Below are 26,777 nucleotides of genomic sequence, written 5' to 3' on the forward strand. Positions count from 1 at the left end.
TCAAAAAAGGGGATTCTCCTCCAACCTCCCTAACTCAGAGATTTGTTACAAGCACCATTAGTGAGATATTTAGGGGTATTCAGCCAGAAATTCAATATATTTATTGGCAAATACAGGCAGGCCAAGTATTTCTGAAGCACAAGGCTCAGAAATTGGTAAATTGGTAAACTGGAAAAGGTGAAATTGGGCACCCAAAACTAAAGAAAATTTTGTCAAGGCAATTTCTGCTTGAAAGCTTTTCAGAAGTGCCACTGAGGGAAATAATTCTGCTGCAAGGTCAGAGGCAGGAGACAGAGAATGTTATTTTGATCTAATTCAACTTAACAGGGGAGAACAAAATGGTAATTCAAGTGTGAACCAGGTGTATTAATAACAAAGGAACAGCCAAGGAAACCCAGTCAATGAAGTGAAGCTGAATTTTCTGAAAAGAAAATACCATTTCAGTGCCACTCATTTAAACTGACAGCAAAGATTTGAATTAAAACTGGTTGTTAATGAGCACAGTGAGACCATCCCCAGCTACACCCCCAGGTCACATTCCCTGTGTGGGGTTCTCTTGAAACACAAACCCCTCTGAGGTGGGAACACCATGAAAAATAATTGTCCAGGTCATTTTAAGATGATTTATTTGAAGCATTAAACCAAGTTCTAGGCCAGGCTGTGCCTGGACCTTTGGCTCCTATTCCCAACCTCCACATCCATCAATCCAAGTCCACCCCCAAGCAGGGACAGAGAGCCTGGAAGTGATTCCTGAGGCATTTTAAAGGCAGAAGGGAACACCAGGAATGTCTAATCCTGCTCTCAGCACAACAGTCTGTCTGTCTGTCTTTTTATTTTGAGGTTATTTTCACTTCCCAATTCTTCTCTTCCTCCAAAAGAGGATATGAGCACAAAAGGAACCACATCAACAAAAATCTGGTGCTAAGGCTGAAATGGGCATGTGAAAAGCCTTAAATAAATGGCACACAGAGCTCTGGCACCAAGAACCTGGGTGGGAACATGGACACCTCCTCATGGCCATGGAACTGAGGCACAGGAATGTGGAGAATCTGCTCCTCCTCCTGCAGCCAGAGCTCACAGGGACACTGGTTTGCAGCAGGAACAGACCCAAAAAGCTGCTGGAGTCACACAAGCAGCAAAGCAAACCCTGCCAGGGTGAAATGAGTGGCAAGGTGGGCACATCCTGGGGTCAGAGAATCAGAGAATCAGTTGGGTTGGAAGAGACCTCTGAGATCATCCAGCCCAACCCTTGATCCAACCCCACTGGGATCACCAGATCAGAGAATCAGTTGGGTTGGAAGAGACCTCTGAAATCATCCAGCCCAACCCTTGATCCAACCCCACTGTGATCACCAGATCAGAGAGAATCAGTTGGGTTGGAAGAGACCTCTGAGATCATCCAGCCCAACCCTTGATCCAACCCTACTGTGATCACCAGATCAGAGAATCAGTTGGGTTGGAAGAGACCTCTGAGATCATCCAGCCCAACCCTTGATCCAACCCTACTGTTGGGGTTGGATCAAGACATGATGGATTCCCCCAGTAGGGTTGGATCAAGATGTGGTGGATTCTCACTCAGTGCCACATCCAGTCTCATCTGAAACACCTCCAGGGATGGAGAATCCACCCCCTCTCTCTGGGCAGCCCATTCCAAGGCCTGACCACCCTCTCTGCAAAGAATTCCCTCCTAAGATCCAACCTAAACCTCTCCTGGCAGAGCTTAAGCTGTGCCCTCTTGTCCCATTGTTTGTTGCCTGAGAGAAGAGACCAACCCCCACCTGGCTACATCTTTTCAGGTAGTTGTAGAGAGTGATGAGGTCTCCTCTGAGCCTCATTGTCTTGTCTTTCCACCCCAATTCCCACCCCACACAAGCTCTTCCCAGAGCTCAGCACCACCCACGGCTGGTACCTGCTCCAAAAGTTGTGACTTATCTGAGAGAGAAAACCAACCCCTTACTGGGAGAGAAAACCAGCCACTTACTGGGAGAGAAAACCAGCCACTTACTGGGAGAGAAAACCAACCACTTACTGGGAGAGAAAACCAACCACTTACTGATCATGGTGGTGCCTCCAGCCAGGGCAGCCTTGGTCCCTTGGAAAAAGTCATCAGCAGATGTCATGCCCTGCTCTGGCATCTGGAACCTGGTGTGGACATCAATCCCTCCAGGAATCACCATCCTGCCGTGGGCCTCGATGGTCTTCACTCCCCCTGGCACAATCAGGTTCTCCCCTATTTGCCTGGGCAAAAAAGAGGTTGCCAAGAGCAGGTCAGGCCCCACCAGGTGTAAACAGACACCCCCCCTGTGCCACCTGACCTGCTGCAGGTTTGGTTTTCCACACCAAGCAGGGCAAGGGATCAGCACCCAGAGCTCGGAGCAGCCCATCCCTCCCCTCCAAGTGGGCAGGGGGGCAATCCCTGCAGGGCAGCAGCAAAAGGAGCCCCCCTGGCACTGGGGAAGGGGCTGTGCCAGTTCTGGGTTATCACAAGTGGCAGCTCAACCCTCAATTCCAGCTCCCCCCCAGCCATTGAGATCTCACCAATGTTTTGAGAGCACTTTGCTTCTATTTTGTCTCCCTTCCTTTCATGCACAACATAAATCCAGGCAGATCCTGGTGTCCAAATTCCTGGTGGGACCCCCCAAGGTGCCTCCAGCCCAGCCCAGCCCTTCCACACATGCTTTTAGTAGTGGATGCCACCCTGTGCAATTAATTAGCTGTCCCTGGCTGGCTCCTGGAACTGTGAACCTTAATTAACAAAGCACATGTGCTGGCTGTTTATGCAGAACAGGAAAATTCCTTGTTTGTAACCTCTGGCTTGTCCCTTTTTTTTTTTTCCCCTAGGAGTAATTTTCCAAAGAAATCTGTAATAAATTTAACATGCCAGAAACTGAAAACACAGAAAGAGCCTCTGAACCTCTTCAACTACAGGCTCAGTTTTAACTTGGAGGGGCTTGGATTGATCTTTGCAGCACAGAATTCAGCTCTGCAAGAGACTTCCAGAGGTCACTTAAGTCCAGCCTCCCCTCCTAAACCAGAATTAACTGTGTCAGGACACTGAGCTCTGGATTCAAAATATCTTTAGTCATAACTCAGGCAAACATTACAACTCAGATAACTTCAAACACATGTCTCAGCTCAGCATGGGGCTGCTCACATGGCTAAAATGAAGCACATGGAAGTCCCTCCTTTGAGCCAGGGGGGGGGGTTTGGCCCCAATTACTTATTTAATTCCACACCTTGGTTTTAATTTTAAAGTCCTTTCATTAAACACCAGAATATGAGTGAAATACTCTTTTTTTTTCCCACTGCAGTTTAGCAGAGCCATTCCTTGCTGTCTGCAGGGCCTTTCTGTGCATCCCCCAAGCCCCCCCAGCATCAGGCTCCACTTACTTGATCAGCCCATCCTCCATGTAAATGTCTGCATAAAAAGACTGGTCGTCATTCACTATTTTACCACCTTTGATCAGGAGACGATCACTCTGCAAGAGAAGGAGCCCAAGACAAGACAGGATTATTTCAGAGAGAGGGGCTGACAGTCTGCAGTGTCACTTCAGAGATAAAAGAGGAGAGAGAAGGCACCGAGCTCTGCATTATTCACCAGCACACGCCAAAACACGGGGCAGCTGCAAAGATAAAAGGTTTGATTTCATCTGCACGGCCTTTCATCATGTTCATGATCAAAAAAAAAAAATAAGAAAGAGGGTTTGGCCACTTGGCAGCTTCCCACCAACCTGCAGCTTGGCACCACCCCCTGCAGCAGCAGCAGCAGCAGCATTAAATAATCCCTCAGTTATCCCAAATAACACAAGAGCCACATCTCTATTTTTGATGCAGAATTTCCTATCTATGCACCCACACGGCAGAGTCACTACTTGGCTCAATGAGTCAACTGCTGTCAGGGAAATGGCCCAAAAGTCTGTTGCCAGGGGTTACACAACACAAACAAAGTCCCTCGCTCCAATTTCGTGCTGTTTTGGTGCAGGGGATGCTCCCAGAGCCTTTCCAGAGCTCTGCACAACCAGAGGGAAGGGAGCACCTTTTAACACATTAAGTTTATGAGAAGGATTTACAAAATGCTTATTAAGACTTCCTCCAATTAGAAGACAGTTTGGCAGGAGCAGGAGGGTAATTAGAAGGAGGCAGCTCTCAGGCAACATGATTTTTTTTTCCACAGCACAGGGTACATCTCACCTCTGCCACATTTTAGGTCAAAACCAAACGGTTTTGTTTTGGTTTTTTTTGTTTTTTTTTTTTTTTTTGCAGTAGCCACCAACAAGAGGGAAACCCTGAAGAGCTCTGGGTGGGGAGTGAAAAGTGGCTCCTACACCCCCTGCTTCCTTCATTCCCTCCATTGCAGAGGCATTTTGAAGGCACATGAATCCTCCAAGCAAAGCACTCACATGTGGTTGGTTCAAACCACACCTTGGCCCCCCCCAGATCTGCACTTGGACTTTCTGGGATTGGTTTTTGCTCCTCCCCAAAACGCCTCTGGGAGAGAACAAAGCGCTCCCAGCACAGCCAAAGGCTGGGGGAACCAAAGGCTGACCTGACCAAGGGCTGGGAAGCAGGAATTTAACTTCAACTCAGAGAAAATATCCCTAAGGCAGGTGCTTTGGGCCCCTCTTTTGAGGTTCAGCCCCACTGGACAAAGAGAAGGAAAAATCAGGAGTTTTCCAAAGAGCTGCAGCACCTGATGTGCCACTGCCATGGCTCTTCTAACACCAAAAGGGCCACGTGAGTTGCCTCAGCTACTGATTTAAACCATTATATCCATCTTTTATCCAGCTGCTCAACATCCAGGAGATGGTTAAGTCCTTCCCTCTCCTTTATGTCCTTCTCCTGCTGCAAGGGAGAGTTTCCCTGGATAACCCTCCCGACTCCAAAAACAAAGGGAACCCCAAGATTTCAACTGAGGAGCTGCTGCAAATGCCAAATTCACGTGGGGTACCAAAAACCCGTTTGTGTTCCCACTCCAGGCTCTCCAGCAAACTGTCCTACATGGTTGCCATTCCCATTTTCCATTGGCAGGAGCTCTGCAGTGCTGGTGCCACCTCCAGTGCCACCAAAATGGGTGAGTTTGGCTCTGATGTCACCCACAGCCCCAGTGCTGTGACACTGGGCACCAATTAGGGAAGAAGAAGGAAAAAAATAAAATAAAATATATATATAGTGGCCACAAGAATGCAGCCTGGAGCGTATTAATTAATGAGGTTTCTGCTAATAAGCAGGGCTGCTGCTGAGGATGCAGAGTCTGAAATCAGGGGGATCCTCCTGCTCATCTTGGAGACAAAAGCACAGGCAGTTTGTGTGAGAACCTGCTGTTCAATCCCTGCCATGGATGCAGCAAAGCCAGGACAGCCACACATCCATTATCCTCCTCCAAGCATTAAGTGCTAATTCCAGGTTTTTAGGAAGAGCAGAGTGGGATTTTTGTTTTCCCTGTCCCTTTGCAGAGGGATTGGGCTCACACAACACAAATCAGAGCGTTCAGCCAGAAGAAAAATGCGTCATGTGGCCCTTGCCAGGGGTTTAGCAGAACATCCATCTCCCTTTAAACAGCTCTTTAAACTCCTGACAATTGGCTGCTGGAGGGAAACCACCTCCCTTCCCCCCCAAAGAAAAAAATAAAAAGAAAAAAGGGAAAAAAAAGAGGATGCTCCATTTATCACATTTTTGTGCATCCCCTGCGTTTCTTCACCACTGGAATTGCCCAAATATGACACGTCAAAGCCTGATTTGAGAGTTCCCTTTCCTGCCCCCGAGGATGGGGAAAGAGAACGAGGATGGGGAGGGAGGATGAGGATGGGGAGGGAGAACGAGGATGGGGAAGGAGGACGAGGATGGGGAGGATGAGGATGGGGAGGGAGAACGAAGATGGGAAGGAAGAGGATGGGGAAGGAGAACGAGGATGGAGAGGAGGATGAGGATGGGGAGGCAGGACGAGGATGGGCAAGGAGGACGAGGATGGGGAGGAAGAGGATGGGGAGGGAGGATGAGGATGAGGAGGGAGAACGAGGATGGGGAGGAAGAGGATGGGGAGGGAGGATGAGGATGGGGAGGGAGGACGAGGATGAGGAGGGAGGACGAGGATGGGGAGGGAGAGGATGGGGAGGGAGGATGAGGATGGGGAGGGAGAATGAAGATGGGGAAGGATGAGGATGGGGAGGGAGAACAAGGATGGGGAAGGAGGACGAGGATGGGGAGGGCGAACGATGATGGGGAGGGAGAACGAGGATGGGGAGGGAGGACGAGGATGGGGAGGGAGGACGAGGATGGGGAGGGAGGACGAGGATGGGGAGGGAGGACGAGCATGGGTGTGTCCGTGGGGATGGGCGAGGAGCCGCTGCCAGGGCTGAAAAACTCCCGTGTCCATAAAAACAAGCGGCTCCAGCAGCCCGTTAGATGGGAATATCTTATGTAACCCCAAGTTGGTACCCTTGGATCTGCAATACCTGCCCTAAATCGGCTCCCCCAACAAGGAAAGCGAGGGAGGGGTTGGTGTTTTATATAACGGCTCCGTCGCTGCTCCCCCAGGATCGCTCCGGAACCTGCGTCTTGCCAGAAGCTTCTTGGACCCTGGACGGAACCCCCGGGGCACCAACCCGGACACCGAGTCCACCCTGGGCACACACCGAGGGTGGGGAGCCAACCCCGGGAATACCCCGAGGGATGGGTGACCCTTCCAGGAGAATACACCGAGGGCTGGGAGAGCCCCCCGGCGGCACAGAGAGCCCCCGGGCACAGCCCAAGGACACCGAGCCCCCCGCCCAGGGGTCCCTGGTGCCCACCCGGGGCCGGGGTCCCAAGGGGGGAGCCGCTGGAGCCACCCCCGGGCTGGGGCTCAGCATCCCCCGGGCTGGGGTTCAGCTCCCCCAGTCGGGGCTCAGCATCCCCATGGCTGGGGCTCAGCATCCCCCAGGCTGGGGCTCAGCATCCCCCGGGGCTGGGGCTCAGCACCCCCAGTCGGGGCTCAGCATCCCCCGGGCTGGGGCTCAGCATCCCCCGGGCTGGGGTTCAGCACCCCCAGTCGGGGCTCAGCAACCCCCGGGCTGGGGCTCAGCACCCCCCGCGCTGGGTCTCAGCACCCCCCGGTCGGGGCTCAGCATCCCCCGGGCTGGGGCTCAGCATTCCCGGGCTGGTGCTCAGCAACCCCCGCGCTGGGGCTCAGCAACCCCCGGTCGGGGCTCAGCATCCCCATGGCTGGGGCTCAGTAACCCCCCGGGCTGGGGCTCAGCATCCCCGGGCTGGGGCTCAGCAACCCCCGGGCCGGTCCCTCCGAGCCCACCGAGCCCCCCGGGCTGGGGCTCAGCATCCTCGGGGCCGGTCCCCTGAATCCCCCGAGTCCCCCGGCCGGGGTTCAGCATCCTCGGGGCCGGTCCCCTGAGCCCCCCGAGCCCTCCGGCCGGGGCTCAGCATCCCCTGGGCCGGGGCTCAGCATCCCCCGGGCCGCCCCCCCGGCGCTGCAGCGCAGGAAGCGCCGCATTATCCCTGATCCCATTATCCTGCCCCAGCCCCGCATCGCTCCGGCACACAAAGGGCTCCAGCCCCGCGCTCCCCTCCCCCTTCCCCGCCGCTATTCCACTCACCGTGATCCGCGGAATGTTCTTCTTGCCCTGATAAGACATCTCGGCAAATCACCCCGCGGGGGATTTACGCGATAATGGGAATTATTTTTTGTTTCAAGGAGAGGCGCGGCGGCTGCTGCACCGCTATTGTCTCCCGCGCAGCAACTGCTCCGCCACCTCCCCTCCACCGGCGTAATTAAAACAAAAAAAATTAAAAAAAAATAAAACAGGATTAAAAATAAATCCCTCGAGGCCAAATCGCTGCGATCCGGGGAAGGGGAGCGGGGGCGGCGCGGGGAGGCGAACAGCGCTGTCCGCAATGGCAGGAGCGGGAGACGCGGCCAGCCCTGCGCGGATCCCTTTCTTCCCTGTGCCCGGAGCTCGGCCCAGCCCCGGCAGAGCCCAGCCCAGCCCGGCAAAGCCCAACCCAGCCCGGCAAAGCCCAACCCAGCCCGGCAAAGCCCAACCCAACCAGGCAAAGCCCAACCCAACCAGGCAAAGCCAAGCCCAGCCCAGCCCAGCCCGGTCCGGCCCCGCCCCCGCGGGAGAGGCTCCCGCGCTCCCGGGCCACGCCCCCACCCAACTCGCCGCACCATTGGCTGAGCGCCCGCCTGTATGCAAATGACACCGCCCGCCCTCCAATGGGAAATCGGAAGACGCTCCTGTATGCAAATGAGGGAGTGGGAGGGGCTGCCGGCGGCGGAGCGGGGGGGGCGTGGAGGGGACAGACGGGGGTAAGTCGGGATACACCGAGATAAATCGGGATACACCGGGATAAATCGGGATACACCGGGATAAATCGAGATACGCGGAGCGGGATACGCATCCTCCCGCTGCCACCGAGCCGCCGCCCTGCGGGGAAGCTCCCGGGGAGCGGAACTGCTGCGCTGGGAGGGCAGGGCGGGGCAGCGCAGCCGCGCGGCGCAGAGGGACGGCTGCCCACCCATCACCCATCATCCATCCCCCGCCGGGGATGCGAGACCCCCGGGAGCAGGGGGAGTGACCCCCATCCCGGGAGGTGCGGACACCCCATCCATACCCTCCGGGGGGCCTGTGAGACCCCCGGGAGCAGGGGGAGTGATCCCCATCCCGGGAGATGCGGACACCCCACCCATCCCTACCGGGGATATGAGACCCCCGGGAGGAGGGGGAGTGACCCCCATCCCGTGGGATGCGGACACTCCCATCCATCCCCCACCGGGGATGCGAGACCCCCGGGAGCAGGGGGAGTGACCCCCATCCCGTGGGATGCGGACACTCCCATCCATCCCCTACCGGGGATATGAGACCCCCGGGAGGAGGGGGAGTGACCCCCATCCCGTGGGATGCGGACACCCCCATCCATCCCCCGGGAGGAGGGGAAGTGACCCCCATCCCGGGAGATGCGGACACCCCCATCCATCCTCCGCTGAGGGTGTGAGACCCCAGGGAGGAGGGGGCGTGACCCCCATCTCGGGACATGCGGACACCCTCCCGGGGAATGCGGACACCGAATCCATCCCCCTCTGGAGCTGTGACACCCCCGGGAGGAGGGGGAGTAACCCCCCATCCCGGGAGATCCAGACACCCCATCCATCCCCCGCCGGGGCTGTGAGACCCCCGGGGGGAGAGGGAGTGACCCCCATCCCGTGGCATGCGGACACTCCATCCCGGGGGATGCAGACACCGAATCCAAACCCGCCGGGGATGCGAGAACCCCGGGAGGAGGGGAAGTGACCCCCCATCCCAGGAGATGTGGACACCCCATCCATCCCCCACCGGGGATGTGAGACCCCCGGGAGGAGGGGAAGTGACCCCCATCCCGTGGGATGCGGACACTCCATCCCAGGGGCTGCAGACACCCCATCCATCCCCTACGGGGAACGAGAGACCCCCGGGAGGAGGGGAAGTGACCCCTATCCCGGGTGATGCGGACACCCCCATCCATCCCCCGCCGAGGGTGTGAGACCCCAGGGAGGAGGGGGCGTGACCCCCATCTCGGGACATGCGGACACCCTCCCGGGGAATGCGGACACCGAATCCATCCCCCTCTGGAGCTGTGACACCCCCGGGAAGAGGGGAAGTGACCCCCATCCCGTGGGATGCGGACATTCCATCCCGGGGGATGCGGACATTCCATCCCGGGGGATGCAGACACCCCATCCAAACCCGCCGGGGATGCCACACCCCCGGGAGGAGGGGGAGTAACCCCCCATCCCGGGAGATCCAGACACCCCATCCATCCCCCGCCGGGGCTGTGAGACCCCCGGGAGGAGGGGGAGTGACCCCCATCCCGTGGGATGCGGACATTCCATCCCGGGGGATGCGGACATTCCATCCCGGGGGATGCGGACACCCCATCCAAACCCGCCGGGGATGCGACACCCCCGGGAGGAGGGGGAGTAACCCCCCATCCCGGGAGATGTGGACACCCCATCCATCCCCTGCCGGGGCTGTGAGACCCCCGGGAGCAGCAGAGGATGCCCCGTGGGGAACACGCTGCTCTCCATCTTCTTTGTCCCACCCTGCCCTTTCTGCCCTCCCAATTAGGAAACTGGAGGAGGGAAACGAAGGTTTGAAGCTGCTCCCTACGAGAAAACTGGGGGGAAAAACAAGGTTTGGAGCCACTCCCGGCCCTTTGGTTGCCCAGTCTGCCTTTTCCCACAGCTTGTCCAGAAAATCCAACCAGGATTCACCCCCCACACACCCCTGTGGTCACTAACCTGAAGTTTTAGTGCCAGGGCAATGTGGGCTCAGAGCTCCACACCCAAGTGTGGGTTCCTCTCTGGTCCAATCCTTACTATTCCAGTGCTGCCAACTCCGTGTTCCATGTTTCAGTCACACTTGGATCTTAAATTTCTCAGTCCCTGAACTCCATAAAATGGTACTTCAAGGAAAGAAGTGCATTAAATGGCATAAATATTTTCCTCCTTATTTGCAGTGCAGGGAAGAGAGTAGAGCTTTGTGAGCAGGGCAGGTTCCTCTGACTTCAGCTGTGCTGGGGAAAGGTCCAACACACCTTTTGGAGAGCTCAGAAATAGCACAAATCCACTTCTGCTTGAAGGTTAAGGACCAAAGACTTACCTTCTTCCCTCAATCCTGAGGCAATTTCACATCCTGCAAACTGCAAGTTCCTCCTGTCACAGAATGTGATGATCTTTACATACCCAACATGTGAGGAAATGAAACCTTTGGTCTGTGATAGAAATAAATCACTTTAGAGACAACATCTGTTCAAACAGGTGCCTGTCAGGGCCTTCTACATCCTTCCATTCACAGGGAGTTAAAAGGAAAAGAGTAAAGGAGCTTTTCCTGGCTGTGGGCAGGACATCAGGCAACATTAAGGAGCTGATATGCCAATCAGTTAATATCCAATTAGCAGCAAATGAAAAAGTGGCTCATTATGACAGTGGCAAAACATTTAATTTGTTGGCCTGTAGGGCTTTATTTTGATTTAATGATTAGAACAGACAATCCTAAATGAGTTGTCCTGCCCCTCTGATCCGTGCTGGGAGAAGTCGTGAAACCTCAGCAGGTTTTTGCACAAGAATCTGCATCAGGTCTCTAAATTTAGACTCAAACTGTTCCTTTTTCCCTCTTTCATGCCAGTTTTGCTCCTCAGTTTCATGTCTGAGTGGTTTTGTGCCTTTGGTTGGAGGTAAGAAAGTGCCTTCAGCTCCCAGAGGGGAAGCCCAAGGGGTTGAGAGGTGGCACCAAGGCCCTTGGGCAGCACATCAGAGGTGCCAAATGCAGCAGCCAGTTCAAGATCCTGCCCTGGCAGCACCAACGTGAGGATAAACCACAAACATGGGCACAGCCAACCATCCCTCCACCTCCCACAGGGCTTTTCTCCACTGGTGGGGCACTTTGAGGGGCTTGATGTTCTCAGCACACTGAAACACCTCAAGCCCATCTCAAAACCAGCAATTTCAAACACTTTTTTTTGCTTTAAAAAGGCTCCTCAGGGCACAGGGGTTAAATTTAGACCAGCAGAACTCAAAGGCTGAGTATTCCACACCCAGAAATTCCATACTGAGACATTCCATAACTCCAATCCTGAAGGGACAAGGTGAGAAAGTACAACCAATCTCCAGGTGACACTCAGGTGACTTTTCCTTCCCATCAAGAACCTGAGTAGCACAGAATAAAATAAAGGAGGAGATTAAAGGGCTGGAAAACACAGTTGTTCAACATGCAACATCTACACAGCACCAGGTTTCTAAAACCTTCAGGTGATTTGGGATCAAACTCAGCTCCCAGGTGTGTCTTGGAGCTCCATCACACCAATATGGCCCAAGGTTCTTTTCTTTCAGCTAAAAAGTTGTCAAAATACATGATGTAAAATGAAGGTAGTTGCAAACTGGCCTTGCTGAGAGGTGAGGAGTGGATATAAAATACATGATGTAAAATAAATGTAGTTGCAAACTGGCTTGTTTAGCCTTGCTGAGAGGTGAGGAGTGGATGGATATTCCCTGCTGAATAAACACACATGAGGGGAGGGGATCAGGAGGGAAAGGGAAGAGCCAAAGGGCAGCATTGGGATGAGAACAAGTAGGGAACAGAATCTGGAATTACTGAGGTGTGTCCTGCTCTTTTTGGGTGGTTCTGATGGACCAACCTGGGCCATGGAAGGTGTCCCTGCCTGGGGCAGAGGTTGGAACCAGATGAGCTTTAAGGTCCTTTCCAACCCAAACCATTCCATGATTGTGGGATTCATTCCTCTGGCAAAGCTCTAATTTATGCATAAATTCCCTCTGTAAACTGAATAAATAAAAATAATTCTCTATGAAATGTCAGGGTCTTTTGTTAAGAGAATTGAACCCCTCTCAGGTGCCCATTCTTGGGCCAGGATTGGCACCAGCCACATCTTGTGAGGTTCTTTGCAGCAAAAAAACCCCCCTTATTTCATGTTCAAATTTTGTCTGAATTTATCTTCTGGAAAGGTCTGGAAAGGGAAATGGCACAAGAATATGAGAATATGTCTGTGCAGTGATAATCTATGCTAAAATAAATCATGGAAATCAATTTACAGCAGCTCTGAATCTTCACTCACAGATTCTGTGAAGTCCCATAAAACACTTTGGCAAAGAGTTTTTATTCCCACTGGGGAGCTGCTGGATGGTTGGGAAAAAAAATTATTAAAAGGGTTTCTCCCCCTGTGGAATTTTAGCAACAAACCCCACAGAATTTCTGCACCATCCAATTGCTTTTCCTCTTTCTGAATTCTTAAAGGTTTATCCACAAGGATGTTTTGCCCTGAAATTAAAAAAAAAAAAAACCAACTTGCCAATGGAAAAATACGTTTGGAAGTGCAATGAAAGGAGGGATCAGAGATGGATTTGAAGCATTCCTGAAGTGGCTGAAATTCTGGCTTTGGAGTTCCCTTTAGGCTTTGTCAGATGGAAATAATCCCATTCCCTGGGGGAGAATTCCCAAGCTCAGTGAGGATCCTGTTGCTGTGATCAGAGGCAGCAGGACTGGGCCAGAAGAGCTCAGGGTTTCACCCATCAGGCCCCAATTTTCTGTCATGATTCTCCCCACACCAATTTCTGCAGAGTCTCAATGACTTGAGAGGAATTTTCCCCCAGATCCAGGAACCTCCTGCACCTTTGGGAGTGTTGGGAGGATCAAATCCAGGTTGATACAGGGCAGGAGTTACATCTGCCCTTCCCAAAAGATGGTGAAAGAATTGCCCATTATTAATTATTCTAAATTAAATTACAAGGGGAATTATACCTTCCAAGGAGCATCTTGTGTTTTATTCTCTTACATGAGAAAATTCAGTGTGTCATGATATGGAAATGCCCCTATGAGGAGGTAAAAATCACAGGAGTTCTCAGAGAAACAGCTGAATTGTTTGAGAACAGAGACTGTTGTAGGTTACCAAGGACATGTTCCCTTTCTGGCCACACAAACAGGTCAATAAAAATGTCCATTCACTCTGCAGATTAAAATTAATATACCAATTGATTTTGTTCCTTTTACAATCCCAGGAAACCTTCAGGAGGCTCAGAAAGAACCTTTTAAAAAGGCTGTTGCTGTCATGGTGTGTTTCTTAGAGGAAATTTCTGAATTGTCCTTAAACAAGCTGGAGCTGCTGCTCCAGAGTTCACTCCCCATCAGATAATCAGGGATGAGCCTCCTCAGGCTCCTGGACAGGGATTGCTCTGTCATGGCTTGTTCAATTCACAGCACAATGTTCTGTCCTCTCTGAACCACTCCCAGCCACATCATGCCCTGCCCTGCACTGTGATCCCAGTTCTGGAATAAAGTCCATTTGGGCATCCCTGTCCTGCCTCCCCTTTCCTGCTCTGGCACTTCCATACCCATGGCAACCATGGGGAGGGCTGAGAAATGCCAGTTTTCAGTGATTTTCACTGTTCCTTGCCATTATTCAGGGGTTGGACTTGATGATGACCCTTCCAATCTCAACTGTTCTGAGATTCTGGGGTTAGAATCCCTTCTCCTTCCCAAAAACTCACAGGGCAAACCATCAGATAATCAGGGATGATCCAGCCCTTCTCAGGCTCCTGGACAGGGATTGCTCTGTCATGGCTTGTTCAATTCACAGCACAATGTTCTGTCCTCTCCCAGCCACATCATGCCCTGCCCTGCACTGCAAACCCAGAAATTCTGGAATAAAGTCCATTTGGGCATCCCTGTCCTGCCTCCCCTTTCCTGCTCTGGCATCTCCATGCCCATGGCAACCATGAAGAGGGCTGAGAAATGCCTTTTTTCAGTGATTTTCACTGTTTCCTGTTATTTTAAGGTTGGACTAGATGATGACCCTTCCAACCCTCACTGTTCTGGGATTCTGGGATTAGAATCCCTTCTCCTTCCCAAAAACCCACAGGGCAAAGCATCAGATCATCAGGGATGAGACTCCTCAGGCTCCTGGACAGGGGTTGCTCTGTCATGGCTTGTTCAATTCACAGCACAATGTTCTGTCCTCTCTGAACCCCTCCCAGCCACATCATGCCCTGCACTGTAACACCGAAAGTTCTGGAACAAAGACATTTGGGCATCCCTGTCCTGCCTCCCCTTTCCTGCTCTGGCACCTCCATGCCCATGGGAACCATGGGGAAGGGTGAGAAATGCCTGTTTTCAGTGATTTCCATAGAATCACAGAATCAGTTGGGTTGGAAGAGACTTCTGAGATCATCCAGCCCACCCCTTGATCCAACCCTACTGGGATCACCAGTCCAGGGCCCTTGGCTGGTGATCCCAGTAGGGTTGGATCAAGACATGGTGGATTCTCTGTCCCTGGAGGTGTTTAAGAGGACACTCAGTGCCACATCCAGTCTCACTTTAAACACCTCCAGGGATGGAGAATCCACCCTCTCTCTGGGCAGAACATTCCAAGGCCTGACCACCCTCTCTGCAAAGAATTCCCTCCCAAGATCCATCCCAAACCTGCCCTGGCACAGCTTAAGGCTGTGCCCTCTTGTGCCATTGCTGGTTGTGTGGGAGAAGAGCCCAACCCCCCCTGGGTCCAACCTCCTGTCAGGCAGTTCCAGACAGTGCTGAGGTCCCCCCTGAGCCTCCTCTTCTCCAGGCTGAACACCCCCAGCTCCCTCAGCCTCTCCCCACAGGGCTGGGGCTCCAGTCCCTTCTCCAGCCTCGTTGCTCTTCTCACTTGGGTTCCAAGAGACCTCTGAGATCATCAAGTCCAACCCTTGATCCAACCCCACTGGGATCACCAGCCCAGGGCACAGACTGCCCTGGGCTGGTGATCCCAGTGGGGTTGGATCAAGACATGGTGGATTGTCTGTCCCTGGAGGTGTTTCAGAGGACACTCAGTGCCACATCCAGTCCCTTCTCCAGCCTCGTTGCTCTTCTCTGGCCCCGCTCCAGCCCCTCAATCTCTTTCCTCAACTGAGGGGCCCAGAACTGAACACAACACTCAAGGTGTGGCCTCCCCAAGGCAGAGTCCAGGGGAAGGGTCACTGCCCTGGGCCTGCTGGCCACGCTAGTTTGGATCCAGGCCAGGATCCCCTTGGCCTTCTTGGCCACCTGGGCACACTGGTGGCTCCTGTTGAGCTTCCTGTCCCTCAGTCCCCCCAGGTCCCTCTGCCTGGCTGCTCTCCAGCCACTCTGTGCCCAGCCTGGAGCTCTGCAGGGCTTGGGGTGGCCAAAGGGCAGGACCTGCACTTGGCCTTGTTGAACTTCATCCCATTTTTCACTGTTTCTCGCCATTTTTCAGGGGTTGGATTAGATGATGACCCTTCCAACCCTCACTGTTCTGGCATTCTGGGATTAGAATCCCTTCTCCTTCCCATAAACCCACAGGGAAAGCATCAGGCTCTCAGCAACTGCTGTGCCCATTGTTCCAGCTTTGCCCACTCTGATGTACAGAACAATCAGTGCTGAGTGAGAAAATGAAATTCTGACTGCAGATTTTTTCCCCCTGGGATTCTTTCCTGCTCTCTGGGAGGTGACAACACAGCAGGACATTAATATTGACACAGAAGTGCAAAGGGGTTGGGGTTTGGGAGGTTTCCTGCAGTGCTGCCCCGGATTCTGTCCCTTTTCAGGCTAAAAGATGCAGGAAACACACACACCAACTTCTCATGAGCTTTGCTGTGTCATTCCCCAACTTCCCAACATCCCAGCAGATAAATCAGATTTAATGTGCCAGAGGACAGATGGGTGATATGGGGAGCCAGACACGGTCCTGCAGGTGAGAAACTTCAGGCAGACCTAAATGTCTGCTCAGCACCTGCTAAAAACAGATGGCTCCTGTCAAATGCTGGCCAAGGCTCTGCCAAAGGGTGGCACAGCCAGGAGCTGTGTCTGTGCCCTGGCATCAAAACTGGGCAGGGAGCTCTGGCCCCTCGTGTTTGATTTGTCCCCTCCAGCCTTTACCCCAAATAATTCATTGGCTCTGGATCAAAGCCCTGCATGGAAGTGTGGGATTGGTAAATTCTGGATACAAAACCACCCCATGGCAAATTCTGGATGTAAAACCACCCCATGGTAAATTCTGGATGTAAAACCACCCCATGGCAAATTCTGGACACAATTCCTTCCCCCCCCCATGGTAAATTCTGGATGTAAAAGCCCCCCATGGCAAATTCTGGATGTAAAACCCTCCCATGGTAAATTCTGGATACAAACCCACCCCATGGTAAATTCTGGATACAAACCCACCCCATGGGAAATTCTGGATGTAAAACCTCCCCATGGTAAATTCTGGATGTAAACCCCCCCCCCCCCCCCGGGAAATTCTGGATGTAAAACTACTCCATGGTAAATTCTGGATGTAAAACCACCCCCATGGTAAAGTCTGGATGTAACCACCCCCCCATGGGAAATTCTGGATGTAAAACCATCCCATGATAAATTCTGGATACAAAACCACCCCATGGTTAATTCTGGATGTAACCCCCCCCTTGGTAAATTATGGATGTAAAACCCCCCCATGGTAAAGTCTGGATACAAACACAACACCCCCACCCCCACCCCCACCCCCATCCATGGCAAATTCTGGATGTAAACCCCCCCCTCCATGGTGAATTCTGGATACAACCCCCCCATGGGAAATTCTGGATGTAAACCCACCCCATGGTGAATTCTGGATACAAACCCACTCCATGGTAAATTCTGGATGCAAACCCACCCCATGGTAAACTTTGGATATAAAACCACCCCATGGCAAAATCTGGATGTAAAACCACCCCTGGTAAATTCTGGATGTAAACCCCCTCCATGGTAAATTCTGGATATAAAACTTCCCCATGGTAAATTCTGGATGCAAACTCACCCCATGGTAAATTCTGGATGTAAAACCACCCCATGGGAAATTCTGGATACAAACCAACACCATGGGAAATTCTGGATGTAAAACCCTCCCATGGTAAATTCTGGATGTAAAACCCCCCATGGTAAATTCTGGACACAAACCCACCCCATGGTGAATTCTGGGTGCAAACCCACCCATGGTGAATTCTGGATGTAAAACCACCCCATGGGAAATTCTGGACACAATTCCTTCCTCCCCCATGGTAAATTCTGGATGTAAACCCCCCCCATGGTGAATTCTGGATACAAACCCACTCCGTGGGAAATTCTGGATGTAAAACCCCCCCATGGGAAATTCTGGTTATAGAACCATCCCATGATAAATTCTGGATACAAAACCACCCCATCGTTAATTCTGGATGTAAAACCCCCCATGGTAAATTCTGGATACAAACCCACTCCATGGTAAATTCTTGATGCAAACCCACCCCTGGTAAATTCTGGATGTAACCACCCCCCCCGGTAAATTCTGGATGTAAAACCACCCCATGGGAAATTCTGGATACAACCCCCCCCCATGGGAAATTCTGTATGTAAACCCCCCCCCATGGTAAATTCTGGATGTAACCCCCCCCCCCCCCCATGGTAAATTCTGGACACAATTCCTTCCCCCCCCCATGGCAAATTCTGGATACAAAACCACCCCATGGGAAATTCTGGATACAAACCCACCCCATGGGAAATTCTGGATGTAAAAGCCCCCCATGGTAAATTCTGGATGTAAAACCACCCCATGGGAAATTCTGGATATAAACCCACCCCATGGTGAATTCTGGGTGCAAACCCCTCCATGGTAAATTCTGGATGTAAAACCCCCCCATGGTGAATTCTGGATACAAACCCACCCCATGGTGAATTCTGGATGTAAACCCACCCCATGGTAAATTTTGGATATAAAACCACCCCATGGCAAAATCTGGATGTAAAACCACCCCTGGTAAATTCTGGATGTAAAACCCCTCCATGGTAAATTCTGGATATAAAACTTCCCCATGGTAAATTCTGGATGCAAACTCACCCCATGGTAAATTCTGGATGTAAAACCACCCCATGGGAAGTTCTGGATACAAAACCACCCCATGGGAAATAGTGGATACAAACCAACCCCATGGTGAATTCTGGATACAAACCCACCCCATGGGAAATTCTGGATACAAACCCCCCCATGGGAAATTCTGGTTGTAAAACCACCCCATGGCTAATTCTGGATACAAAACCACCCCATGGTAAATTCTGGATGTAAAACCACCCCATGGGAAATAGTGGATACAAACCAACCCCATGGTGAATTCTGGACACAAACCCACCCCATGGTGAATTTTGGATGTAAACCCCCCCCCCCCCGGTAAATTCTGGATACAAACCCACCCCCCATGGTAAATTCTGGATACAAACCCACCCCATGGTAAATTCTGGATACAAACCCACCCCATGGGAAATTCTGGATATAAAACCACCCCCCATGGTAAATTCTGGATACAAACCAACCCCATGGTGAATTCTGGACACAAACCCACCCCATGGTGAATTCTGGATGTAAAACTTCCCCATGGTATATTCTGGATATAAAACCTCCCCATGGTAAATTCTGGATACAAACCCACCCCATGGGAAATTCTGGATACAAACCCACTCCATGGTAAATTCTTGATGCAAACCCACCCCTGGTAAATTCTGGATGTAAAACCACCCCATGGCAAAATCTGGATGCAAACCCCCCCCTGGTAAATTCTGGATGTAAAACCCCTCCATGGTAAATTCTGGATACAACCCCACCCACCCCCCCATGTAAACCCCCCCCATGGTAAATTCTGGATACAACCCCCCCCCATGGTAAATTCTGGATACAACCCCCCCACTGGGTGTGTGGAACAGCAGCTGTGCAGCTTGATGGCTTTGAGAGGGACAGAAGAAGCTGAGAGGACTTTGGCACTTGTGCCCATCACTGTTTGTTTCTCTCTGCTGGTTTTGGGGTCAGACAAACTGCCCTGACCCACTGGAGGGACATGCAAGTCATCCCCCTGTAGGATTGTTTTGCAAGCAATGATTGTTGAAACAAGGCTAGAGAAATTGCAGGCATTGTAACAAATTAAACTCAGAACTGCATTTCCAGCTGTCTGGAACAGCTCCTTTGTTTTACACAACAGTTCCATTAATGTTCCAGAGTCTGTGATTATTTGAGCTCTCAACAACATCCTGTTATTCATTATTTCTCTCCAGGAATGAACAACTATGATCCTGAGAGCTTTGAGGTTTCAGGAAAAAGTCCAGTCATGTCCCAAGCTTCATGACAGTGTTTTGCAAGCAAGTCCTCTCTTGTCAGCTCTAAAATAAAAACATTTTCCTACTCTCTGTTTATTCATTATTGTTACTTATTACAAGAGGCTTTGGTGGTTTAGACCAGCAGTTCACACACAGTGCTCTGCTCTCCCCAAAAGTCCATGAACTGTTGGTGAGGGATCCAAAAAAGGATGGAGAGATTCATGGGGGAACCACCTGAGGATGGCAAAGGAAGAAATTTGGGATCCCAGAGTTTGTGTTTGTCTTGAAGTGTCTCAGCACCTCCTCAGGCTCTCGAGGAAAACCAGATTAAAGCCCCAGGCCTGTGATCCCTCTTGCAACCAAACCTTGTTTCTCTCTACAGACAGTCTTATAGGGAGTGTCCCTAAAAGTCCTTTAGACACTCCCTAAAGGACTGTCCCTGTCCCCAAAATGTGGTGAGCAAGACAGAAGGAATAACAATCACACCCATGGGAAATCTGGGAAACACTCAGAGAAATGACCCAGCTCAAGAAAGGAATGGCCAAGGGTTCCCAAACCTGAGATGGATTCACCTCTGAGAGTCAGTTTGTTGCTTCCTTTGAGGAATCCCAAGGTTGGATTTGACATCCTTGATGTGTTTCAGAGCTGAGGTCAGGCCTTGGAGCTCTAAGGGGGGCTCAGACTCTGAGCCAGAGGCTCCAGAACTTAAGACAGTCCCTAAAAGTCTGTCCCTGTCCCCAAAATGTGGAATCACATCCATGGGAAATCTGGGAAACACTCAGAGAAATGACCCAGCTCAAGAAAGAAATGGCCAAGGGTTCCCAAACCTGAGATGGATTCACCTCTGAGAGCCAGGCCAGGAGAACCAAGGCCAAGTGTTTGTTTCTTCCTTCGAGGATTCCCAGGTTTGGATGTGACATCCTTGATGTGTTTCAGAGCTGAGGTCAGGCCTTGGAGCTCTAAGGGGGGCTCAGACTCTGAGCCAGAGGCTCCAGAACTTAAGACAGTCCCTAGAAGACTGTCCCTGTCCCCAAAATGTGGAATCACACCCATGGGAGATCTGGGAAACACTCAGAGAAATGACTCAGCCCAAGAAAGAAATGGCCAAGGGTTCCCAAACCTCAGATGGATTCACCTCTGAGAGCCAGGCCAGGAGAACCAAGGCCAAGTGTTTGTTGTTTCCTTCGAGGATTCCCAGGTTTGGATGTGACATCCTTGATGTGTTTCAGTGCTGAGGTCAGCCCTTGGAGCTGTAAGGAGGGCTCAGACTCTGAGCCAGAGGCTCCAGAACCTGCCAGCAGCAGTGGGAACAGGAGAGAAGCCAATGTTTGGGTGGGAAGAACCCAAAGTCTGGGTGGGAAGGACCAAAGTTGAGGTGGGAAGGAGAAGCACAGTGGGTGGAAGCAGCAGAGTGGGTTCTCCTTTCAGCTGCAGGACCTGTTGAATGGGTCTCTCTGTCTGCAGAGCCTGAGCTGCTTCAGCTGAGCCTGAGCCCTCCTGGTGCCTCCAGAGAGGGTCTTAGCCCTGAATGAGGAGGCAGCACTTGATAATGCCCCCAAACTGCCCCCAGAATGCCCCCAGAATGCCCACACAATGCCCCCCAGAATGCCCACACAATGCCCCCCAGAATGCCCACACAATGCCCACACAATGCCCACACAATGCCCCCAGAATGCCCACACAATGCCCACACAATGCCCACACAATGCCCACACAATGCCCCCAGAATGCCTCAGAATGCCCACACAATGCCCCCAGAATGCCCACACAATGCCCCCAGAATCCCCCAGAATGCCCCAGAATGCCCCCAGAATGCCCCAGAATGCCCACACAATGCCCACACAATGCCCCCAGAATGCCCCCAGAATGCCCACACAATGCCCCCAGAATCCCCCAGAATGCCCCAGAATGCCCCCAGAATGCCCCAGAATGCCCACACAATGCCCACACAATGCCCCCCAGAATGCCCACACAATGCCCCCAGAATGCCCACACAATGCCCACACAATGCCCCCAGAATGCCCCCAGAATGCCCCAGAATGCCCCCAGAATACCCACACAATGCCCCCAGAATGCCCCAGAATGCCCACACAATGCCCACACAATGCCCCCAGAATGCCCCAGAATGCCCCAGAATGCCCCCAGAATACCCACACAATGCCCCCAGAATGCCCCAGAATGCCCACACAATGCCCACACAATGCCCCCAGAATGCCCACACAATGCCCTCAGAATGCCCACACAATGCCCCCACAATGCCCCCAGAATGCCCCAGAATGCCCTCAGAATGCCCACACAATGCCCCCAGAATGCCCCAGAATGCCCACACAATGCCCACACAATGCCCACACAATGCCCACACAATGCCCCCAGAATGCCCACACAATGCCCCCACAATGCCCCCAGAATGCCCACACAATGCCCACACAATGCCCCCAGAATGCCCCCAGAATGCCCACACAATGCCCACACAATGCCCCCAGAATGCCCTCAGAATGCCCACACAATGCCCCCAGAATGCCCACACAATGCCCCCAGAATACCCACACAATGCCCACACAATGCCCCCAGAATGCCCCAGAATGCCCCAGAATGCCCTCAGAATGCCCACACAATGCCCACACAATGCCCACACAATGCCCCCAGAATGCCCACACAATGCCCACACAATGCCCACACAATGCCCACACAATGCCCCAGAATGCCCACACAATGCCCCCAGAATGCCCACACAATGCCCACACAATGCCCACACAATGCCCACACAATGCCCACACAATGCCCCAGAATGCCCCCAGAATACCCACACAATGCCCACACAATGCCCACACAATGCCCACACAATGCCCACAGAATGCCCCCAGAATGCCCACACAATGCCCACACAATGCCCACACAATGCCCCCAGAATGGCCTGCTCAGGACACCCCTTCTCTTGGCCTGCAGGACAATATATTGCTATTTAATGTGGAATAATTACACTCCCTTTTTTATCCTCTTGACAGTTAAGACCCCAGGAAAAAATGAGAACCAGCCTGTCCATCTTGCTTTGTTAATTATTTCAGTGGAGATTACACGAGATCCCTCTATAAGTGCCAGAGAGGATGAGACTCTTTTAAACCCACAAAGCCAATTTTACCTGCTGGGAACTCAAGCTCTGGGTGCATCAGGTGGCAAAGCAGAGCCAAAACATTCCTGCAATGAAGTGCCATCCTCCCCAAAGACTGCACTGATGAGAAACAACTCACATGTTTTGTACCATCCCCTTATTTGATACCCTCAGGTAACATTTATACAATAATCCTTAAATATATTACCAAAAAACACACTTTAAAAAATGTTGTTGATGTTCTGTGTGGGTTCTGATTTTTCACAATGTTGCACTTAAAGTTTTTATTATCCTGGTACCACTTAATGAGAAAATAATGGACTTTTTCAGAATTAATATCCCTCCTGTTTGTACATGTGTCCTGCAGGACATCAAATTGTCCAAAATCAGTTCTCGAAGTGTCTTGAATTGCAGAACCTTTGACTCCCCAAAATGGAAACCCCCTTTATTCTTGAGATGCACCTTGATTAGTCCAACAAGACTAATTAATCATGGAAAGCCACTCCATTAGCAGGCACCCCAACATGGTCAAAGCAAACCTCAGGCATTTGGGGTGACAAACTTTGGTCTGGGATTGGAGGACTGGGCTTGGAGCAGCGAGGAGCACGTGCCCCTCCTGACTTAGGCAGGACTTGAGCAAAGCTGGGCCACAAGAGCAGCTCAGGTGTGTAACTGGGGCTGGATGGAGCCCTTGGCTTTCTGCAGCAGGGTCTGGTTTGGGCAGGGTGAGCCCCCATTTTATGTTTTTATACCTTCTAGTGATGCTTCATGTTTCTAAAAGCAGAGAACAAACCCATATTCTGAATTCCAGGCAGATTTCTGCCCTGGATATGCAATCCAGACCCATGTTAAAAAGCAGGAGGCACATCCTAGAAACAGATTCCAGCAGAAAGGGCTGCTCTAAACCCCCTGGAGAAGCTGCTGCCCAGAGCCAGGAGTGCCTCAGTTTGCTGGTGGTGCCTCTTTCATTCATTGCTGCTCTTGCAGCCTCTGCAGAGGAGGCAGCATTGTCAGAGGAGTGCACTGAGCATTGCATGGCTCAGCCCTCAATAAAGCTCGTTTGAATCTATTTACTGAGGAAACCAAGTGGGCCTGGGCAGCCAGACCTCTGGGCCCAGTGGGGTTTGAGTCAGGAAGAGGATGGGCTTTATTACACCCTGCCACATGCAGAGAGGGAGAAAATCCCTTCACGAGTCTTAAAAACCTGGGAGGAGTTCCGCGGGTTTTTAGGAGAACGCCACATCCCTGTGAAAGTCCCAGAGGCAAAAATTGCCACTGTAGCCAGAGGCCCTGCCTAAAATCGGTGTAAATCCAGCTGCCAGGGGCACCCCTGCAGGAGGGCAGGAGTTTTCCCGGGAAGGATCCTGCAGGGATTTCAGCGGGGAGCTGCAGGCTCAGGGATGCTCTATCGCTAAACAATCGTCCGTTCGCTGCATTCGCTGCCTGGGTGGGGCATTTCCCGGAGGAATCGCCTAAAAACCAGGGAAGTGGCTGGCTGTGCCCAGCCAGGAGGGCGGGGAGGGAAAGGAAGGGTGTTGGTGGGCACGGGGGCTCCTTCCTCCCTCCCTCTGCCCTCCTCCCTCCCTCTCTCTGCCCTCCCTGCGCACACGCGGGCACCTGCAGGGAGCACATGGGCAGCTCTGCAGGGCTGGGCAGAGGGCTCTGCCGGGGGTGCTGCTTCCAGAGGAACACACAGAATGCCCGGGGCTGCAGGAGGCATAAAACTGGGTACGGAAGGATCCATGCCCCACACAGCCTGCCCCGGGGCTGCAGGTGGCATAAAACTGGGTATGGAAGGATCCATGCCCCACACAGCCTGCCCCATGGCATAAAACTGGGTATGGAAGGATCCATGCCCCACACAGCCTGCCCCATGGCATAAAACTGGGTATGGAAGGATCCATGCCCCACACAGCCTGCCCCATGGCATAAAACTGGGTATGGAAGGATCCATGCCCCACACAGCCTGCCCCGGGGCTGCAGGTGGCATAAAACTGGGTATAGAAGTATCCATGCCCAACACAGCCTGCCCTGTGGCATAAAAGCTGAGTTTGAAAGGATCCATGCCCGACACAGCCTGCCCCGTGGCATAAAACTGGGTATGGAAGGATCCATGCCCTCTGCAGCCCGTGGTGTGCTCGAGTTCACCTCACACACACACACAGATTTATGGGCACCCACCTTGTCGTTCAGGTTCTGCAGCGCCTCCTTCCCCGTGGCACTCCTGATCTCCACCTTTCTCCCGAAATCAACAGATGGTTCCCCTCCCTTCCCGCTCTGCCGGGAATACACGGCCGGGGCATCCGGACCCAGGTGGGCAACATCCTTCTGCTTTGCCACCACTTTGTTGCATCCTCGGCCCACCGAGAGAGAGTCGAAGTCGATGGTCTTGTTCTCCAGGGAACCTTCCACCGGGCAGAACATGCCACAGAATTTCTGCCGGGGCTTGGGGCTGCCCGAGCCCAGGTTTTTGAAGAAGGCTGGCACCTCTTCTTCCTCGCCCTGCCGCCCGTTCTGCTTCCTCTCGGCCATGGCTCGGGTGGGCTCCCTGCTGAGTGAGGGGAGACAACAACAGCGGTGACCAGGAGGGTCCTTCACACGCACACACGAGCACACACGAGGGGAGAGGAGGGGTGGGAGCAAAGGCGAGCGCTGGCTCTGGGTCCTAAAGCCACGGCAGCCTCAGCTGCGGAGGGCTGTGCCCCGCACGGCCCCTGCCCCCATGGGCACCGCCAGCCCGGCGCTCTCGGAGGCAGCGCAAAGTTGAGCAAAGGATGGGGCAGATCCTGCTGCAGTCGAGGGAGGAGGTTTCAAGTTCCCAGCATCCAGATGGGGAGGGAGGGAAAAGGAGATACAGAGAGAGAGAGAGAGGGGGGAAAAAAAAATAAAAAAATAATAGAAAAATGCTCACTCTGCAGCAGAAACTGGGGACTGCTCCGGAAGTGATGCGAGCGGTGAATTGGCAAATGGACTCGATCAGGTTGGAGCAACAGCGCCCATCGCACCCACCCTCTCCCCCTCCCCTTCCCCGGCGTGCGGCTCCCGGTCCAGGGTGGGCAGCGGCGCCCGCTCCGTCCCCCCGGGCAAGGCAGGGCAGGGCAGGGCAGGGCAGGGCAGGGCAGGGCAGGGCAGGGCAGGGCAGAGAGGGGCTCTCCCTCCTGCCTCCTCCCACCGCCCCAGCCCGCAGTGCTCGGCAATCCCATTGTTCCTCCCTTTTCCCGGCGCCGGAGGGCGGGAGCGGCGGGAGCGGCGGGGCAGCGGCTGCGGGGCTGACTCAGCCCATGGGCATCGCCCGTGCGGACCATCCCGGGGGGAAAAGGGCTGATGGATGGCACTGCAGACGGGATGGCACAGAGGGACAGATGGCAGAGGGGTGTGGGAACGAGCCGGCAGCCGGCGCCTACCTCCGGGAGCGCAAATGAGGGACCTGGCGAGTGAATGGAGCCTCTGCAGTGCTAGGAGTGCCCCCCGAGTGCCCCCGCGGGGATCGGGGCACCCACTCAGGGCGGCTCCGGCCCAGGGCACTCTCCTGCAGGAGCGCACAGAGCAGCCCCGTGTGCCCCTGGCAGCGGTGGCAGTGACCCTGCACTGGGAGAGGGGACAGGGGGATGGAGAGGGACACGGGGCATGGAGAGGGACATGGGGGATGGAGAGGGGACAGGGGGATGGAGAGGGGACAGGGGGATGGAGAGGGGACATGGGGATGGAGAGGGGACAGGGGGATGGAGAAGGGACATGGAGATGGAGAGGGGACAGGGGGATGGAGAGGGGACATGGGGGATGGAGAAGGGACATGGGGATGGAGAGGGGACATGGGGATGGAGAGGGGACAGGGGGATGGAGAGGGGACATGGGGATGGAGAGGGGACATGGGGATGGAGAGGGGACATGGGGGGTGGAGAGGGGACAGGGGGATGGAGAGGGGACATGGGGGATGGAGAGGGGACAGGGGGATGGAGAGGGGATGGGAGACAATGGGGATATCGGGGGAGAGGGGTAGAGAGGAGAGATGGGGGGAGATGGGGGGCGAAGGGAGATAGGGCAGAGGGAAGATGGAGCCG

The 26,777-nt window shown here is 53.2% G+C and overlaps 1 protein-coding gene across 2 annotated transcripts in view; it reads right to left on the reverse strand.

Annotated features, from left to right (window-relative positions):
* The window catches only part of DPYSL2 (dihydropyrimidinase like 2), an 89,085-nt gene extending 63,586 nt beyond the window's left edge, over window positions 1-25,499 (reverse strand). The window contains exons 1-3 of one of the 2 annotated variants that reach the window (XM_071579030.1): window positions 24,898-25,499; window positions 3,391-3,479; window positions 2,054-2,238 (exon numbers count right to left, since the gene is read on the reverse strand). In XM_071579030.1, the coding sequence (XP_071435131.1) occupies window positions 2,054-2,238; window positions 3,391-3,479; window positions 24,898-25,248 (625 nt within the window). In that variant the 5' untranslated portion in view covers window positions 25,249-25,499. Of the gene's footprint in view, window positions 1-2,053; window positions 2,239-3,390; window positions 3,480-7,586; window positions 7,990-24,897 lie in introns of those variants that run through there. The other variant, XM_071579031.1, reaches the window with a different exon arrangement.
* Between the last annotated feature and the right edge of the window lie 1,278 nt (window positions 25,500-26,777).

The sequence above is a fragment of the Pithys albifrons genome, chromosome 29 (genome assembly GCF_047495875.1).
Source record: "Pithys albifrons albifrons isolate INPA30051 chromosome 29, PitAlb_v1, whole genome shotgun sequence".
Lineage (NCBI taxonomy): Eukaryota > Metazoa > Chordata > Aves > Passeriformes > Thamnophilidae > Pithys > Pithys albifrons.